This window comes from Athene noctua, chromosome 5 (genome assembly GCF_965140245.1).
Source record: "Athene noctua chromosome 5, bAthNoc1.hap1.1, whole genome shotgun sequence".
Taxonomy (NCBI): Eukaryota; Metazoa; Chordata; class Aves; order Strigiformes; family Strigidae; genus Athene; species Athene noctua.
Window position 1 is genome coordinate 51,978,496 of NC_134041.1, and position 18,877 is coordinate 51,997,372.

Here is an 18,877-nt window from a genome sequence, read left to right on the forward strand (position 1 = left end):
ATAGAGTGCTTGCAGAGAATAAATATTTGCCAAACGTTCTTTACTTTGGGTCCTAACTAGAGAGGGTGGCTCTGCAAACCTGTCTGGTAAACCATTGTCAACAACCTTGTTTGTTTTGGAGAGCAGGTTGCCTTGTACATGAGGGAGTTAAGAGTAGTTGTAGCTGAAGGGCTGTATTTGGTGTTGAGGCAGTGTTTTATGATACATTTCATTGCTGTAAAACACCTGGCTACTACAGAGTATCATGCTGTTTGCATCAAAGGCAGCTTAGATACTAAAAGTACCACAGCCTGCTTGGTCTGTTGACTATATTTTCTGCTTGTTTGGCACATCTGAAGAACTTTGGACAAATGAATATATATGAGGTAAGAGGACTGGGGAACACATGCTGCAGAAAAGGTTGTTTATGAAACAGAACTTCCATACTAATATTGTTTGTTATGGGTCTGTGCAGATATTGAGGCAGAATGATGGCCCTAGGGCAGTAGGTACCTTCTAAAAGCTATTAAGTAACCTTTCAAGGAGGGCTTCTCATTTTAGAAATTGGTTGAAATTTCAAAACTGGTGATACAACTGTGGAAGCATAGACATTGTGCCTAAAATCCCATATGCTGGTGTATCATGGTCAGCTCTTGCATCTTGAACATGATAGACTGATTTGCAGGTTTTAGTGCTGAGCAGCCCAAGTCCAGAGGGCAGACTTCATATCTGTGACATCTCTGTATTCTGTCAAACAGCACCAGTTCTGTTTGTAGCTGGAGGTGAGCAGGTATTAGTTAACTGCTGCTCTCTGGAATTGAGGTGTAATGGAGGGTTGGCTTTTTTATGCATTTACTTTGGTGAAAGTAAACTCTCACCATACTTTCACTGCCAGTAGCCAGGTGTTACAGAGAAATGAAATATGTTGTAAAATGTGTGATCTGATCTCTCATAAACTACATGATAAAAATGAGAAATTTATTCCTTATCAAGTCACAGCTTTGTTGCAGAACAGTCAATGACAAATTGGCAGAACAACAGTAACATGGGTCAGGTTGGTGCCCCATGCTTCAATAGATATTTTCTATGCCTAGGCAATATGTTCTACTTTGTCATTCGTATCAGTTACACTAGCACTGCCATTTGTTATGTATACTTAAGAATTTTGATGCCTACATATTGAGGAAAGGGAACAGAAATGCATCTAGACTAGTTTCCAGTGATGCACTGGCCACATGAAAATATGCGAGTTGATAAATTCCCTGAGTTGTAGTCTCCTGTGAGGTCATGCAGCTGTCCCAAAAAAAGTTACCTGCTCACCCATGAGGACTTTCTTAATTAAGATGCCAAATAAAAGTTGTTTCAGGGTAGAGGTATTTGGTTTGCTCGGCTGAAATGCATGAACATGAACTGTAAGAAGATAAAATCAGCATATCTTGCAAACCATGGTGATATCAGGTTAGTATCCAGCGAACAGTGAAGTGGAAAGATGCACTGCAGAGCTGCATGGTGTGTCAGAAAGCACACCTTCTGCTTCTGCCCTTGCAGAATGGGGCTTGGTAAAATGATGCAGAGAATTGTGAGAAGCTCACTTGGAGTGTGTGCGCTCTTTTGTCCCTTCCTTATTAAATAAATAGACCATGTATCTCCCTCTGCCATGGAGCCTGTCATTGCAATCAATAGGTTTCAGGATGGCAGAATTGAACAGGTGTAGCAGGTTTATTTCTTCTGTGAAATTGTAACAGTGCTGACTCGGATATTTTCAGTGAGCTGTAAAGCAAGTGCTTTTGACTAAAAAATCCTTTTGTCTTGGATTCTCCCCTGCAGTTTATTATTGTGTCTGGAAGATGCCTCCTCCTGTGAGTTGTGGACTTTCAGCTTAATGTCAGTACTCATTAAAGTGTAGGAGCAGAAGAAATTTAACAGACTGAAGTTAAACCACAGTAGAAGGAAGAATTTAGTGCACCATTCCAGGGGGTCTGCTTGCTTTTAATTGATGCACACAGCTTAGGTATGGCAGGTATGTGTACTTTATAGCAGTGCCTTGTGGACATGTGTTAAAATAATCTAAACCCTCTCACCTCCTGCCAGGTGGGGCTGTACATATGGAGTAACTCAATCTAATTGTTGCAGGCACTGAACAGATGGAGTTTTATTGTCTTGAGTGCTGGGAGTGTGTAAGAGAGCAATGCCAGCAGGATCCTTGCCCCAAAGAGCAGCTTGCTGTGACACAGCGTGTGCAGGAAGGCTGGCTTGTGTCTGGGAGTTTTGCACAGGTCTCCAGCAACCATGATTGTGATGGCATGAACAGGGGGAGAGGATAGGTTGGTTGTGTTCATTTTGGTCTCTGTATTATGTGTAATTTACTTACTGCCTTGTGCTTGAGCAGTTTCCAACATATCACATAATAAAACACTCTGAGCTCTTTTCACCTTGTTGGTTTAAAACACTTTGTGGAGGTGATTGTTCTTATTCCCATTTTATAAAGGGAGAAGCTATAAGGCATGTGGGAAGGAGAAGGAACGGCCGTAGCACATCAGAGAGAAACTGGTCACTTAATTGCTGTTCCTGAACAATAACCACTGTATCTCAGGTCTCCCTTTTGCAGAAAGCAGCTTTATGAAGTGGAGTGTGATAAAAGATGACTATGCCCTTTCCTGCTTCTGCCTGTTCCCAGTCTTCATCATGGTACTACAAGCTTAGCGTGTACTAGAGTATTTGTCTATCTCAGATACTGTCAGTTTTTATTTGCAGAGGGAGAGTGAACTGCCTTTGCCGTGCACTTGGCTTACTTGATGAAGACAGAGGTATGCTCACCGCTGCCCAGTGCACTGTGCTGGCATGAGCATTCAGCTGAGAAAGTGTGTGTAGTTGGGCATAAAGCCACCCTTGATTTCTGTGAAGGGTTAAATACCAGCCAAGTGTTGCTGTATCTCTCTCTCTGTTCCACTGTAACAGAATGTAGGAAGAAGTGAACTTGTGGCGTTGCTTTTATTGTACAAGAAATGTTTGGATATCCACAAGAATGGTTTATGCCAGGCACTGCATACTGGACCTGTAAAGTAGGTGCAAAGACCAGATTCATGCAGTGAATGATGGCTCAGCATTCCTATCTCTATAATAAGCTTTGCAACCTTTCTGTTCTTCCCTTAGCCTACTTTCGGCACCTCCAGAGTGCTTAATTTCACTGCTCAGGACAAGAGAACAGTGTTGTCTTATGGGACTCTGGAAATGTAGCTGCTGTCAAGCAAGAGTGGATATTAGACAGCTCATCTGCAATAACTTGATGGGGAGAGTTTGGAGGTCAGAGAAAACGTGCTGAAGAAGTGCTGTCTGCCTGAGCATCGTTATTTTGCTTTCCCTGCTCTTTGGACCCAGACCAGCTTGTTGTGAGGTCAGGGTGGGCAGGGTGGTGTTCCTTGTCGTGGTGGGTACATATGGGCTGGAAAATGCTAGGAGTTAAGGGACTGCTAGCTTAGTGTTGTTGGTGTGTTTCACTTCTCACATGTGATGTTACACCTAGTGGCAAATTAAATTGAGCAAGCAATTAAATCTTTTCTTTCCATGCATGCCAAATCCATTTTCACAGGAGCCCTTTCCTATGAGCAGACTCTGCATCTTCAGAAGTTCTTTGAGCTTCTCTGAAGCAGCACTGATTGTTTCTGTTTATCAAGGAGTAACTCTAGGCATTTTTAAAAAGATTATATAGAAACAATTTTTAAAATGTTACTTACTGGCTGGAGAGCTACTGCGGCCACTTGCAGAAGCCAGCCCTGTTGCAATGAAGGTGAGGGAGGGAAATGCAACTCACCTGGAGGTATACCTTCTCTCACCATAGCTCAAGGTGAGAGCTGCAACGGGATGTCTCCAGTTTGGGGGAAAACAAACTTAATAGGTCCCACATAGAGATTTTTCTGCTTCTTACCTTCCATCCCATGTGTTTTTGTGGAAGAAAGGGCTAATGACAGTCGCTTTGGGACTGGTCAATTGTTGCAGCCTCAAGAACAGCCAAAGTAGAAACTTTCCACAAGTCAGGGCTTCCCAGTTTGCGGAGGACAGACTGCCTTGGGATCAGTTGTTGTTGCTCTGATCACCTCTGTCCTGCAGTCTTTTCACCTGTGCTTTTCTTGATCCTGTCTGCCCTTCTGTCTCCTTTTTCCCATCTCTGTGCTTCTTCCTTCACTATTCTTTTTCTGTGTTTTTTCTATGCTTGGTTTCTCTCTAACTGCAATCTTTCATGGCACTCAGTAAGTAACAGCACTGTTATCTTTTCCATTGCCACTGTACTTTTCTGAGCTTTCCCTGTTCTCCTGCATTTGAGATCATTAGCTCTCTGGGACAGAGGGTGTGGACCGCCTGTTACAGTGGGACCCACTTTTACAGTCTAATAACATGATTAATACAGCTAGTAGAAATAAATGATTCACCGGCACTTAAATTCCTAAATCAGGAACACTTTATATTTTTCCTGCAATGATTCCCTTCTTCCCAAATAAATAAATAAATGCATTTAGTGCATAAATGCAGGTGTCCTTGTTCATCCTGAGGAGAATACGGGTTTGTTCATGTATGTTTCTATGTGGCTTCTGGCATCGTGATGTCTAGGTAGCTTGGTCTCTGAAGAGCTGCATCAAGAAGTGATGGGAGGTCTGTGTTTTTCTGAGAGTACTGGCATGGCTAGTGTGTAAATGACTCTTACTGGGAGACTGGGGAGTAAAGAATGCAGAGGTCGCTTGTGGTCTGCCTTAGAGCACTAAGCATTAACCTCAAGACAAGCCACTGGGAGCCATTTTTAAAATTCCTAAACCACTGTTTCACCTTCTGCCTGCTCGACATCCCTCCCTTGTCCAGTGACAGTCTCCTCATGCCAGTTGACCGCTGAACTGTGGATCTGTCGGAGGCAGCAGTGTTGCTAAAGTTGACATCTCTCCAGACATCTCTTGGTCCCTAGGGAATTGTGTCCCAAAAGCACTCTGGTATTTGTATGACAAATGGCAGCCAGCCCCACTGAGGGACTTTGCAGTGTGGAAATATGTAAGTGTACACACTATCAAAGGGTGGTTGGGGAACTGCAGTGTTTTGTCTTTCAGTTGACACTTTACTATTTCCTTGCTTTAGAAATGCGTTGAAGATACTAGTGCTTCGTGAATACCAAACACAAAGTTTTTATTTTCTTTTTTTCCCCATGATCGATACGAAAATCTCAGTGGAGCACAGCACATCACAAATCTTTCCAAGCGCTTTAACTGCTCCCATCCCCCTACCCAAACGTACTGGCTGATGTCCCAATAATCAAGGCAATCACAGTGTAAAAATAAACCATTGCCAAGGCTGAGTTGTTACACGCTGGTGTGTGAACTAATGATGGCAAAGCTGCTGTTCTATTGTCCATAAGGGGGAGACTGTGCTTAAAAGCTCCAGTCCCCTGTTGTCTCCAGGAACAAATGCCTGTGGAGTGGCAGCTTTGAAAAGTGAAATTCCAGCTGTTACTCAGTAGCCCAAGAGGCAAGTTGCCTAAAAGTATGCCCCAGCGACAACATGTATTTTGAGAGATGGAAGAATAGTGGAGGCATATTAGAGTAGTTGATGCAGGAAGGTGCTGCTATTGCACAGCAGCTTGGGCTGAGTGTAGCAGTGGAATTTCTTGTAGCAGATGTGTCAGGAGCAGCTGTACAACATGCAGAGCCTGGCCTTGGTAACATATGCTGGGCAGTAAGAACCTGGCTACACAGCCAGGATTGAATCCAAGCTCTTCATACTCCTCTGCCCCAGGCTGCCTGCAGGTTCAGGAAAACGGCTCTGCAGAAAATCAAACTGGGAAGGACTTCTTCACAATGAAAGAACTCTCTTAAATTAAACAGTTCAACTTCTTCCTGTAGTCGCTGAGGAGTTGTCCATTTGCTTTTTTGGGAAATGAGGAAGGAGACTTGAATTCTTTCTTTCCCTTAATGTCTGTTGATTCTTACTGCAGTGGCAGCTGGTTGCTGGGTTTGCTTTCCCTGGGTGAATCCCAGCTGTGATTGCAGGTGCCGCTCCACTAGCTCAGATCCAAGCAGGGACTTGTGAGCAGGCAGCCCATGTTGAAGCACTTCACAGCAGTGGATACAAATGAATGCTAAATCTGTTCCCTGGTAAATGTTGGAACCGTGTGAGTGCACTGAACCCCACCGAGCTGCCAAACCTTCTGTCAAGCCAGAAGTTAAGTTGTTGTAAGTCTGTGTTCCCTTTTCTTTCAATAGCTTGTAGTGTGTCCTGTAGGAGTGTAAATATGACTCCAGCCAGGCATGAAACATGCAACTTGAAAGCCACAGTGTTGGAGCGGCTGGGTAATGGAGAGTGTGATTGTGACTCATAGGGGCTGCTTCTCTGGTTGGATTGAAATGGGAAGAGTCTGGACATGTCTCTGCCTTGCCTGCTTGCCCTCCTTCAGAGGGAGGAGGGGTGTGGGAAGCCTGGGAGGGGGCCTGCTGTGAGTTCACTTTACTGATGTAGCAGTCAAGGCTGGTGAGACTGCAGAAGGCCCCCTGTGCTAAGTGTGGACTGATGCTGTAGGAGCAGCCGCTGGAGTGGCTGCCCCAATGCATGGGCTGCATCTGGCATGTTGATGAGGTGTGTGCCTGGGAGTGTTGCAGTGAATCTGAAGATTCTGTTTGGGTTGTTGGTTTTCTTTTTTTCTAACTCTTCTCCCACTCCCCACTCTCTTCCACACTGTTTTTCTTTATCTGTGTATTTAAAGAAATAAGGATGCTTCCAGGTGGGTTTTCTTTCCGCTGGCTCCAAGTGGCACCACTGAATGTCACTTATTGCTGGACTCAGTCACCAGCTCTTAGCTGTGATGAGGTCTGGAGAAAGCAGCTGAAAGCCCTTCTGCAGGGGGAAGTGTGTGGAGGAGAGAACCCATTAGAGTGCAACAGAGGGAGCTGCAGTGAATTTTCATGCTGATGAATATGAGAGTGAAAGCCCTGACTGCTGCTGCGATGTAATTTGACCAAGCAAATGTTCTCCAGGCACTGTCAGTGTGCATCTGTGCTGAAAACTGACAAGGGCTGTCCCCATGATGAGCGTTTACCTCAGCAGTGGATCTCATGAGTAATATCCCAACTAGACCGCTTGCAAACTCTAGCCCATGGAGACTTTACTGTCTTGCTATTTGTTTTCTCAGCTGCACCTGGCAAGCAGAGAAGCTGTGTAAATATTCCAGCTGCAGTTTGATATTTTTTTTCCCCCAATTATTATTTTACTTTCAATTTTAGATTTCTTACACCCACCTCTAGAGCCACTTAGAAGGGAAGGGGGAGTATGTTGGTGTATGCAGTGAGATAAATGAGGCAGAGAAGTAGGAGTGATCAGTGTTTCTGCTGCTGTGTTTGGGAAACTGACTTAAGTTACCCTCTAATGATCTAAATTGGGACTGAGGACTAAAGTTATGGGAAGAAGTCAAAGTAGTGGCTGCAGTGATGGATGACTACGAGTAAGAGCCAACTACAAAGCTTTAAACATAGTGGAGATCCAAAGCAATAAACCATCGGCTTCAACATATCAGGCAACAAAGTTCTACAGAGCCGTATGTTGGGCAATAATGATTTTGGAAGAGCTGAGGAGATGCACTTCCTGAGCAGGATGGGGCAGCAATGGCCGCATTTGCTGTGTCTCTGCTGGAACACTGAGCAATTTGCAGCCTGTTCCCAGCAAGACAGCAATTCCCTCTGCCAGAGTGGTGAGCACAGCCCTGCATCTGCTGGGACAAATGCACCCAACGCATAGGGCAGTGGCTCTGATTGCAGTTTTCAGGGAGCCTGTGACTGAATCTGCATTGGCCTCTCAGCAGAGAGGGTGCCTTTGGCGGAGCAAGCGAGCCCTGTGGCCAGGAGAGAACTACTTCCTGCAGGACTGTGGCTCCACGGGCACTGACTCAGGCTGGCAAGGAATTTCTGCTGCATCCCTAAGTTGTTCCTGAGACCTCTGAAAATTTCCCTCCTTTGTTTCAGAGCCATCATCAATCACTTCAACCCGAAGATAGAGTCTTACGCGGCAGTGAATCACATATCACAGCTCTCTGAGGATCAGGTAAGCCAGGCGTGCGATGACCTTTTTTCATGTTGACCTCTGATATATAGGTGTTTAGGAGTATCTTGTGCTCACTGGGATTGATGATGTGGCAGTATTATGAAGGATGAAGGCAGGACTCTCTCGTGTTCCTTGTTCAGATGTGAACAGGTGAGGGGAAGACTTGCTTTAGCCAATTTTACCATCACATGCAGATATCTTGGTCCAGCAAATGCAGAAGAATGGGTATCAACAATGAAAATATGCAGCATTGTCAGCAGGTGGGGTTGGAGACTGTGAGGATACTGGCATTTAGAATGGGGCAAGAAGTTTTTGGCAGTAAATTTAGTTGTTGGAGAACTGTTGGGTGTAACTTGATTTTCTGTCATATCGGGGAATTAGAACTTAGGTAACGGTAGGAATGTTCTGGCGTGATAGAATTCAGTTGGTTTAGATTCTGACAAGAGAAGGTTTTTAATAAAGAAGGTGATAGGGTTAGGTTTCCCTTTCTTAATTTGGCCTGGTTTGCTCTCTTCATGTCCTGCTGTATTGCATAAACATGGCTTTTTGAAAATAGGCTACTGTGCGTGGTCTCAGGAAGGGAAGATGGCCTATTTCCCAAAATAAAATATGGGCAATTATATGTTAATCACTCTTGGAGAGGTGAATGACTCTGCAGGAGCCTGTGGTGGACAAAATAGAGAGCTGACATGTGAACTGGGGGGGGGGGGGGGGGGGGGGATCGTCACAGACATACAGCTGTGTCAACATCTCTGGACCTTCCGAAGGAGAAACTGTGCACGCAGTCTAGGAGAGACCTCATTTGAGTCACTTTGGATTGCTCCTTCCACTGGATGGGATCCTATGTTTGTGCCTGTTAAAATATCCTGACTGTATCTTGCTCTGCAATTCATTTTTCTTTCTGTCCGTGACATTTTTACTCATTGCTTGATGATACCCTTCCATGCTTCTTCCTAACCTTTTAATTTATTCTCTGTAATATCTAACACCACAAAGTCTCAGGTTGAATGCTGTACTGGTGCAAACGGGAAAAAAATGTGGACCCCACTGCTTTTTATTCTCTTCTTGATATATCTGGATAGAAGAGCACTGGTTTTAATTTACTCAATTTTTTCTGTATTGTTCTGCCTCTGAGAGTCACTGTACCCACAGCTGTGCTTTGTGATGGTTCATGTTATCAATCCTCATTCATTGATGATACACTGACTGCATCAACCCAAGCCTCTAAAAAAAGAAAAGCCTTTGATAGCCCAATTTAAAACCGGGGGCTTGGATAGAGGGGAATTTTGCATAGTCTTTGGGTTAGCCTGAGAAAGAAAACGAGCTTTTCACTGTCAGCTCTGTGTAGTGTTCATTCCCAAGCAGTTCAGGGAGGTCAGGTTAAATCCTTTCTTCCTTGTGTGTTATTCTTTAAATAAAATCTCTAGCAGCAGGCAGATAATGAAATCAGTGCTGATGCATGGAGCATTTTGAGGAAGATGATTACAAAGTTGAAAGGCAGTTAGATTTCTCTTATTTCTTTTCTCCCTTCATGCTTTCTCTCAACATAGGGAGAACATCAAACAAAGCAAAGCAATAATAAGCCCTGGTGATTTTCAGAGAAATAACGGAGATGTCACTGTGGTTAGGGGCTGTGTGGTCTCAGTGAGAGTGTTTAGTTAGTGATCTGCAATTTACTGCACAAGGAGAGGGATGGAGACTTTTTGCCTCCACTTTCAATTAGTCAGTGAGCTCAGGTCTGTGTGTTGGACTGTGATTTCCCCTCCGTCAGTAGCTGTCCCACGTGATAAGTATGTGAGAGGTAATGGTAGATGGCTGAGATCAAGGCCAGGGTCTGGCTTCTGTGGGGTAACAGAATTTGTTGTTTTCATTCTGTTAGCTGTTGAGCATGGGGTAGGGGGTCAGGACTGCGTTTTGGCTGCTGCAGTCTTCTTTTTTTTTTTCTTCCAGATGTACGTTTTGTTTTTACATGTGTGTTCACTTAATTCTCCTTCTCTTTTCTCTCCATAAATATTTTCTATGCAAAAGCCACCCTCCTTCATAGCCCTGTTTTTTGAAATGTACCACATTGAAATATTTAATGCTGACATTTAACTTGTGTATCCCCACACATATACTACATTTGGGACTGGTCATTCTCTTTTTTAAGTTATTTCGGTAGTTTCAGGAGACTGGTATTTCTTTACTGGGAATATTTGTTTTTACAGTTTTGAGGATCAAACTTTTCAAGATTTCCTTTCCAGATACTAGCCTTTGGCAAGATTATCTTATGACTGCTTGTACTCCTCTGTAGTATCTGAGAATCTCCTATTAATCAGGCAAGCATGGCTTTGACATAGCTCTATCTGAAGGGGGATTTCCAGCTGCTCTGAGTTGCTTCCAATTCACTTGAACCTAATCAGCCTGCAGACTCTTACTTGAGCCTGCATCAAACTTACTATGCTGCTCTCTGACTGTTCTGGCAGCCCATTCATGTGTTAGATAATATTTTTTTAATAATTTTTTTTTTAGTTTTGTATTTTTAATGTCCTTAAATGTAGCTAAGTAATCAGCTGAAAAGATTTTGCTCTATTTTTTTCTTTTCCTAATCCTATTGAAGGCTTTATTACCTTGTTAATCAGTAATGTCCGTTTATTACCATTCTCTGTCATTTCAGTGCTTTCTCCTTTTTTATTTATAAGCATTAATGTAACATTATTACATGCTGAGGGGATATGTAGGCCCTTGAAAATGATGGACATGGGATTGTTTTAAGGATAGACTGTTAATACCACTGTACATCTTCAGCCCTAAAGATCTCCAGGAACCATGGTTTGAATATACAGACCCGTGCTCTAGGCAGGTATATTCACAAGACTTCATGGTACTACTTTGCTGACTGTTGTGGAGTTTATTTAGTGTTCAGATCAGAAATACTGGGAAGAGACCTTTTTCTTTCCATATTCTCTTGAGCAAAGAGTGGGAGATTCCCAGAGGCAAGCAAATGCCAGGGATTTGATAATGAGCATCCTCTGTCTTATCAACACAATGTGATCCTTGTCAATGCCATACTGTAAAGAGTCTACTTGCCAAAGCAAACTCATCATCCTTCCTAGTTGTTAACTATTTTGACCTTGCTGTAGTTCCTCGTCATAAAACAGGAAATGTCTTAGCTGGTTCTTGGCATCTTCCCTCACTTGCTAATTTGTCAAACCTGACTTCAGTGTTAATTTGTGGTTTTGTGGTATGCTCCCTTTCAATGTGTTTGGCCTGCCTGCATGTCCTTTAAGGAGCTGAAAGATGCTGCGCAGTCAAAAAGATAGAGTTGGCCATTAACTGCCGACGTAGTTTTAGCTCTTCCATGCAACTGATTATTCCCATGTCTTCAAAGATGTTTCAGTCCCTTCTCAAGTCAAAGGGCAAAATAGCCTTCTGTGAAATGAATTCTTAGGCTTATCTGTACTCTCCAGATGACTGGACTGCCTTGTATTTAATACATTGGAGGCAGTAGACTTTCTCTATGTCATATCTGGTCTGAGAAGCTCCCAACATGTTTTCTAGCAGAAGCAGTTGCAGAAAACAGGGTCAAGGCAGTGAGAAAACAGCAACATAAGAGTTGCTCCAGAAGGACAAACACAGACAAACAGAAAGACTGAAAACACAGGGCATGAATGGTCTGGATGGGCTCTCATATCTGCCTTTCCTGGATGTGAAAGAGCAGCTGTTTGTAAGAAGGCAGCTCTCTGTCTGACGGTGATGTAGCACAATTATTCTGGAGAGGCTAAAGTGAAAGGAACCCAGTACTTTTGGTGAAATCTACTCCGAGTAGGAATGTCTTGTGGTACCTTGTATGCCAAGCAAGTCTTGTGTCAGTTAGCAAAACTGCTCGCTAAGGTCTCATTTTCTCTTTGGCACTTGTTCTCTCCGATTTCCGCTCTAAGGGTCTTAAAATTGAGATGGCAGACACATAGGACTGATGATGCTTGCTAGTCACAAACATCTATGTGCTTTTTCTAATAGAAGCCCCTCTTTCTTCCCAGCCACAGTGGGGACACTAGGTACCTCCTGTTTGGAGGTGGCGTAAAGTTCAGTGTGAGGGACTGTTGCGAACACCTGTACTATGTGTATTAGTCTGGTAACTGCAGATGAAAAGTGCTGGGAGCCAGAAAGGATTGTCCAAAAGCGATCCTGTTGTCCTGGAAAAACAGGACAACAGTATCGCTTTTGAAATTGTGACAAATTAGTGTAATACTTGGGTTGTTCCACACTGTAATACTTTTATAACTCAGGTAGCTGCAATCCAGTTTGGTCAGGCAATCTCACAAAGCCATATCACAGAATCATCTAGGTTGGAAAAGACCTTGAAGATCATCTAGTCCAACCATTAACCTAACACTGACCATGATTTCCCTTTCCTTGAGGTCATACCTTAAATGTTGAATGCTCCTCTCTGCCCCCCAGTCCACATGGTCTTTTGTTACCTGGTGGGGCTTCGAGGGACTAACCCAAAGTGCAGTTCAGGGAGGCTCCACCAGTGACTTGCACAGAAAGTCACAAAAGGGTGCAGCTGGTTTTAGATGCCCTCGAGTATTTGAATTCTTAGCCATTGATGTCAGGGTTTATTCAGCTTGGTCTGGTTTCCGTAACTACCAGCAAAACCACTGGCAGATACCAAATGCTTTGTTATTTTTTAGCACTGCTGGCAGTGGTGTTAAGAGTTAAAACCCTCTTGGCGTATATGTGTTTGATATTTTTAAAATGCCAAGTACCATCGGTGCTAGGTTCTACTACAATAAATCCCACTAATCTCTTACATTAATATAGCATGTTGTGAGGACTCCAGAAATACTTTAAAATTGGCATAATACTACTTCACTTCTAAAATGCAGCGAGCTTTGGGGTGGAAAGTGTCAAGCTTGCTAGTGCCGCGTTGCACACAGTAGTAGGAATGTGAAGCTCCAGCTAAGGGGTCACCAAGGCAAAGCCCTAATTTAAAGTCATCACATCTTTGCAAATGAGACAGGGATGTTGGGTTTCATGGTCTCATTACAGACACCTACTCATGATTAATGGCTTGAAACAGATTTTATTGTTTTAATAGAAAGAGCTGAGCTGTACCACCAGGTGAAATTGGAATCCCAGGTTTAAAAGAATCTATATAAAAAATCTTCTGGAGCTGGCAAATTGCTGGTTTGCTTAGCTGATGGGGGGGTTTTTCTCTGGTTTAGATATATTTTTATCTCTTTTTGAGGATTTTTGTTTGTTTGTTTGGGTTTTTCTTTTTTTTTCCTTTGTTTTGCCTTGTTTGTTTACCAAAGAAATATCCCTGCAACTTATTAATGCTTCAGACTGCTTTATGCAGTGTGCTAGACTGAATGGGTCTGAAGAGGCTTCAAGGACTGATCAGCTTTGCTGCAAGGAGATTTGAAGCTGGAGGTGAGCTTTGGAGCAGTGACTTTGTGCTGTGTAGTGCTGTTTATTAACATGCAGAATACAATAAACTGCGTCACTGGAGGAGGGGGGAACAATGTGTGGCAGGCTGTTAGAGGGACAAAAGAAGGGCTTTGGTTTTACAAATATGTAATCCAATTCCTAATTCAGTCCCAGAAACCTCAGTAACAAATAGGAGAAACCCTTCAATTCCTTTCAGGCTCAACACATGGGTGCGCCGGCATCCTGCCATTACTGCTAGTGGCAGTTAGCTGCTCTGTGCCTCTCGGAGGCAGCGTGACCCTGCATCACCTTGGCTGCTCCCAGAGCAGAGGAATCTTTCCACTGCCCTCTGTGCATTGCAAATGCTAAGGCAAGTCTTGCTTCCTACCACTTCTGAGAGCTGTCCTCTTGGGCAGATTAGGAACTGTCTCAGAGTACAAACTGGTAACAAAGTCAGTCCATTAAACTTCAAAGCAAGGCTCACTTTCAATTCTCACAGCTGTTTTCATATCCTTGCCTGGCTTTCACTAATACCACAGGGACTGATAAGGGACTGAAAACTGTTGTAGTATAGGTGGACACTGAATGCTGGGGACTTGTTTTGGAAGAGCTGCTGCTTTCCAGAGCTGCTACTTGGTGCTGGCTGCAACAGGGTAGTCTCCTGAAGCTAGGTATGTTTCTGTGATGAGGCTACAGAGGCAACTCTTGGGGATGTGAGTTATGAGCCCAGCCTGAATCACAGATGGGAGTGCGCTGAGCAAGGGCTATAGGTTTAACTTAGTATGGGCTGGGAGCTTACTACAATGGAGACAGGTTGATGTTGCTCTGGTTCCAGTGCCTGTCCTCGCCCCCGGTGAGTGTTTCACAAAACACTTCTCAGATGCCTGGCAGATTTGTTTTATATGTGTTACTTAACTAAACCTTGAAAAGGGGCTCTGTGTAGTTAGAGGAAGGGGCTGCAGGCTGGGATCTGAACTCCTTCCTAGCTGTCACTGTGCTGCCATGAGTAAACCTTGAGCCCTGTGTCCTCCCTAGTGAGTGGGGCAGCTGGTGTGGAGCCCCTGGGGAGCCAGGCAGCGTTTGAAGTTCTGTGTGATCTGCTGGTAAGGCTGCTGTGGACTGGAAAGCGATGGTACAGATTGCTGTCACTGCTAAGCGCCTGTATAGGGCAGGGAAAGCTCCACAGAGGATTGCAACAGAACGATCAAAACAGTCTGCATTTATAAAGATTAAATTACAACTTTGCACATCTACGATTAAAGGAGGAGCTGTCAATGGCTGGCTTGTGCAAACCCGCAATTCAATTTGCATTTTGTAAAACTTCATATTGAGGTTTTTTAATCCCTTGTGAAAGGGGAACAATAGACACTGGCTGTTGCCAGGTGCATAATGCATATAGATACTGTGCAAACTTCTTTCAGAGTCCTCTGTAAAACTGGATTTATAGCACTATACTTTGTTGCTCTAGTCCTGAGCTCCACCCTAAGCTTCCTTACACTCAGTCGTCTCTCTGCTTGGGAGTCATAAAAGCAGAGAGGCTATAGCCTACTGTGCCAGTTAGACGGCAGTGTGGCTGTGTGTAACCATTCCTGGAGTGAATCTCTCCTCTCGCAAAAGGGGACAGCTTTACAGTGACTGCCAGCCGTACTCATTCTGGGGCTTCTTTAGGATAAGACTCCTGCCTTTAGAGACTGCTACTTTTTCTTCTCTCTGGCAGTATCCTCCTCTAGCTGGAGCTGAAGCTGTTTCCCAAAAGTGACAAAATGGGTCATTGCTCTGATTTCAAAGTGGAAAACAAATTGAGTTTTGCAGTCTCCACGCCTACCAGGGCAGGAGAGTAAATGCTGCTGAGCCAAAAAGTCCCACACCTGAACAGAGCTCCCCTCAGCTGGAAGTGTTTTTTTGACTCTCTAACATTTGGCGTTTGGACATTAAGACAATAAGTTCAAGTTTCTTGACCACAGTAGGGAGCTCAAAGGTAAACCTTTTAATAGAGGAGAAGGTAGCATCTCTGATGTGTGTCACTCTTCCTGTCTTCATGGGAGATCTGAGGCAGGCAGCAGGATTGCTCAGGGAGCTAAGATGTGTCATTCAAAGAGAGCAAGCAGGGAGGATAGATGTCCAGAGAGATGGAACTGGGGAAGGTGGTTCTGCATCAGCCAAGTGCCAGGGGCTATAAATCAATTCCACTGGCTTAGTCAGAGGGCGCTTGGATTCCCCTGTGACTCAGTTAAGGCACAAATAAGCTCCTGGGGAGCTAAGTATTGCTAGCAGCACATGCTGTTTCAGCAGTAGCAGCTGCCTGATGGCTGGCATGAGTGTAGGCCTGTGGAAAGGATGTTAATTCATAGCCCTGTATTTGCTTTCACCTGTTTGTAGCAGTTCCTCTTTCACTTTTTCCAAATCATGGATTTATGTTCTCCATCAGTAACTGCTTCACCGCAAGAATTACTAACAGGGAAAGTATATTGCAGCATCCCAGACAAGAAGCTGATGAATTGTCCTGGGCTGTTGTCTGAAAGTACCTAGGATTTCTGAAATAAGCTGATGTGACCCAGCACTATCACTTGCATCAATGTTAACTGGTGTGTCACAGTTGCACTAATGTTAGTTTGAACTAGGAACCTTTTTTATGAAAACACACATTAGTTAAGATGACCTCTGGCAGTAAGAGAGTAAGTATGAAAAATGTGCTGATTTATTCTTAACATTTGGAGAATGGGGTAGTTTCTCGCAAACTGACGTCTAATAATGTTGTTTCCAGTAGCCCCTGCCATATGCCTTAGCCTCCTAGTTGGAAACTTTGCCACTAAGTCTTACTGTGTGCAGAACCCAACTAATGAAATACTGTGCTTAAGGCTTATTTGTGCACAAACCCCATCTTGGTTTCTCAAGCGTATTTTCCTCAGTGGTTGTAATTCGCTAGGCTGTATTTGTTTTTGAGTTGAATGTAAAAACACACACAGAGTGCTGTTGAAGTCTTACTCTTGGACTTCCTGACTTCTCAGAAAATGTTGGGTTGCGGTCCTATGTAGAAGCCATAGAGGTGGAGGAGTTCTTGTGAGTGCTTCTCCCACGTACAGTGACATGAGTGAGCTCCTGTCCTACTAATGGACCGATCGCATCTCTGAGATGGTGACAGCTGATTGCAGTGAAATGTGATGACAGAGAAGGACACTGCATCTTTCTGTCAATGAGACTTAGTGTTGGTTAACTGATGTGGCATGATGTGCCTGGTTAACTGTTCTTGGGGTGCTTTGGCTTTGAGAAGGTCTGTGCTATCTTTTGCAGACCAAACTGAGCTGCCCTGGAGGCCCATGAGCATGTTTAACACAGTGGAAAGCTGGCAATAAGAGTATCATGGTGATACTGTGAGAATTTGTTTCTCTGGGCACTGCTATCAGCTCACCTCTGGTTATATTTTTTCAGTAATATCTGTGAATCAAACCATTGCTCTTCCTGCAAGTAAGACACCAGGTTTTTCACTTAGGCATTGCATTGTCCTTTGCAGCCTTCTCCTAGTTCTGTGAAAACTAATGTTCCAAACCCAGGACGAATTAATCCATATCTGAATATGGAGGTCACACAGAGACTACCCTGAGATGTCTTTCATTCTGCTGCCAGTTCTCCTTCCAAGTGTTTAAAGGAAAAATGTGCTCAGCAGGCTAATGACTGAGTTTCCCTTTCCAGTTCTCCACTGCACTAGAAATACATATGGACCTCCCCAAACCTAGATACTAGCCTTTGCCGAGCTGTGTCATACTGGTGGTTTGCTGGAGTCAGGCATCTGTCCAACTTGCATGAAATGTTAGCTGTTACTGTCACCCTAAGGTTTATTGGTGATTTTATGGAACAGGCTATAATATGGAACGTGGATCTAGGTGGAGCTTCACGTGAGGGTGTCTGCAGGGCTTTTTTTGTCCCTTTCATTTCTTAAAAAAGGTAGCTGTGAGCTACAGTATAAACCTTTTAAGGCTGCATTTTGTTTGCAAGAAGTACTCTTCTTGTTGAACATCTTGAAACACTAGGGCAGGAGCAATCTTCCAGCTGATGGAAACAGAAATGTGGATTTGTGAGGGAGCCAAGGTAGTCATGCTGGAACTTAGACTTCCTGACTGTCTGTGTTTGGTTTTTGCATCCAGACTGCTTTGCTGGGGATTTTCTACCCTGTTGTTAATGCTCCTGAAAACCAATGACTTGATGGAAGCATCTCACTACAGACTCTTAGTTCTCACCTCAGCTATAAAGATGTGCTTTTCTATATTAAGTGATGGACCTATTTAATTACGGTAGCACCTACACGTCTCTTTGTAGGCACAGAAAGGAAACTTAGGTCTGTTGCTGGGCTAAACAACCCTTCTCAGAAGAATAAGAAAGCTACTGTAATACCTCATCTCGGCCTTCTTCGCAGATACCTGTGCATGACACACTTTCTGCAGGAGAGAATATTAACATTAACTGAACTTAAATTCTCCAGCTGATGACAGTTTCCCACATCATCCAGTTCTTGCTGAGCTTTCCACCCTCAGTACTGCCCAGAGGGATAATATTCCAGGACTACTTGAGTTCTAAAGTGCATCTGTCACTATTTAGTATATTGATGTTTCAGAACTAGGACTCAGTGATGCTAGGGCTGGGCAGTTAATGTCGTACCAAACATTTTGGCATAAAGAAGTTGGTCACTGACCACTCCTGTCCCAGTTGCTCAGCAGAAAGTCAGTTGTTAAAACTTGTAGTCTACATTATTAGCTTGAAGCTTACCTGATCCCTAATCCTCACCCAGAAATCCTTCACTTGAGTGAAGCATGGCTTGAAGATGGAGGTAACTATTCTGTTGGGAGACCTGGATTCAAGCTGCCATACTTTTCATGCATAAGGTCATGACTCAGTATGACCTCAGTTTACATATGTCAAGGAGAGCTTTTTCTGTGATGAGTTTGGAAAAGGTCAGGTTAAGATGCTTGAAGAAAAATGCCCAGTTGGTTCACTCCTGATCTTTGTTTTAAAAAAGAATGATGCAAAATTCTCAGAAGTAAAATCTGGGGAATAGGAGGATTTATTTTTTTTATAGCAGTCCCCTTCAAAAAAAGGGGGGGGGGGGGGGGGGGAAATCACCTGCCTGTACTGTCACAAAAAGCCTTACTTCCCAGTGCTCAACAGGGTTGTGGTTTAAAAGGTGAATCCAGACTCTGGACTATTAACCCCATCTCCAGTAATCTTACATAGTCATACTCAAGTGCTCACGGGCTGCTGCAGATTCTTCTGCTCTGCGTCTTGTTACTAAGTCAAGAATAGATGCTGCAGAAATATCTACAAAATTAAGACTACATCTCTCCTCTGTCACTTGCTCTTGGGAAAGACAATCAGATCATTCTGATGCTAGGAGCCCCTCCCTGGCAGAGGCTTTAATGCCTGCTAG

The 18,877-nt window shown here is 43.8% G+C and overlaps 1 protein-coding gene across 1 annotated transcript in view; it reads left to right on the forward strand.

Moving 5' to 3' along the window:
* The window catches only part of ARMH3 (armadillo like helical domain containing 3), a 135,786-nt gene that overhangs the window by 93,551 nt on the left and 23,358 nt on the right, over positions 1–18,877 (forward strand). Inside the window, exon 24 of the mRNA XM_074907584.1 lies at positions 7,968–8,046. Within this exon, the coding sequence (XP_074763685.1) occupies positions 7,968–8,046 (79 nt within the window). The remainder of the gene's footprint in view (positions 1–7,967; positions 8,047–18,877) is intronic.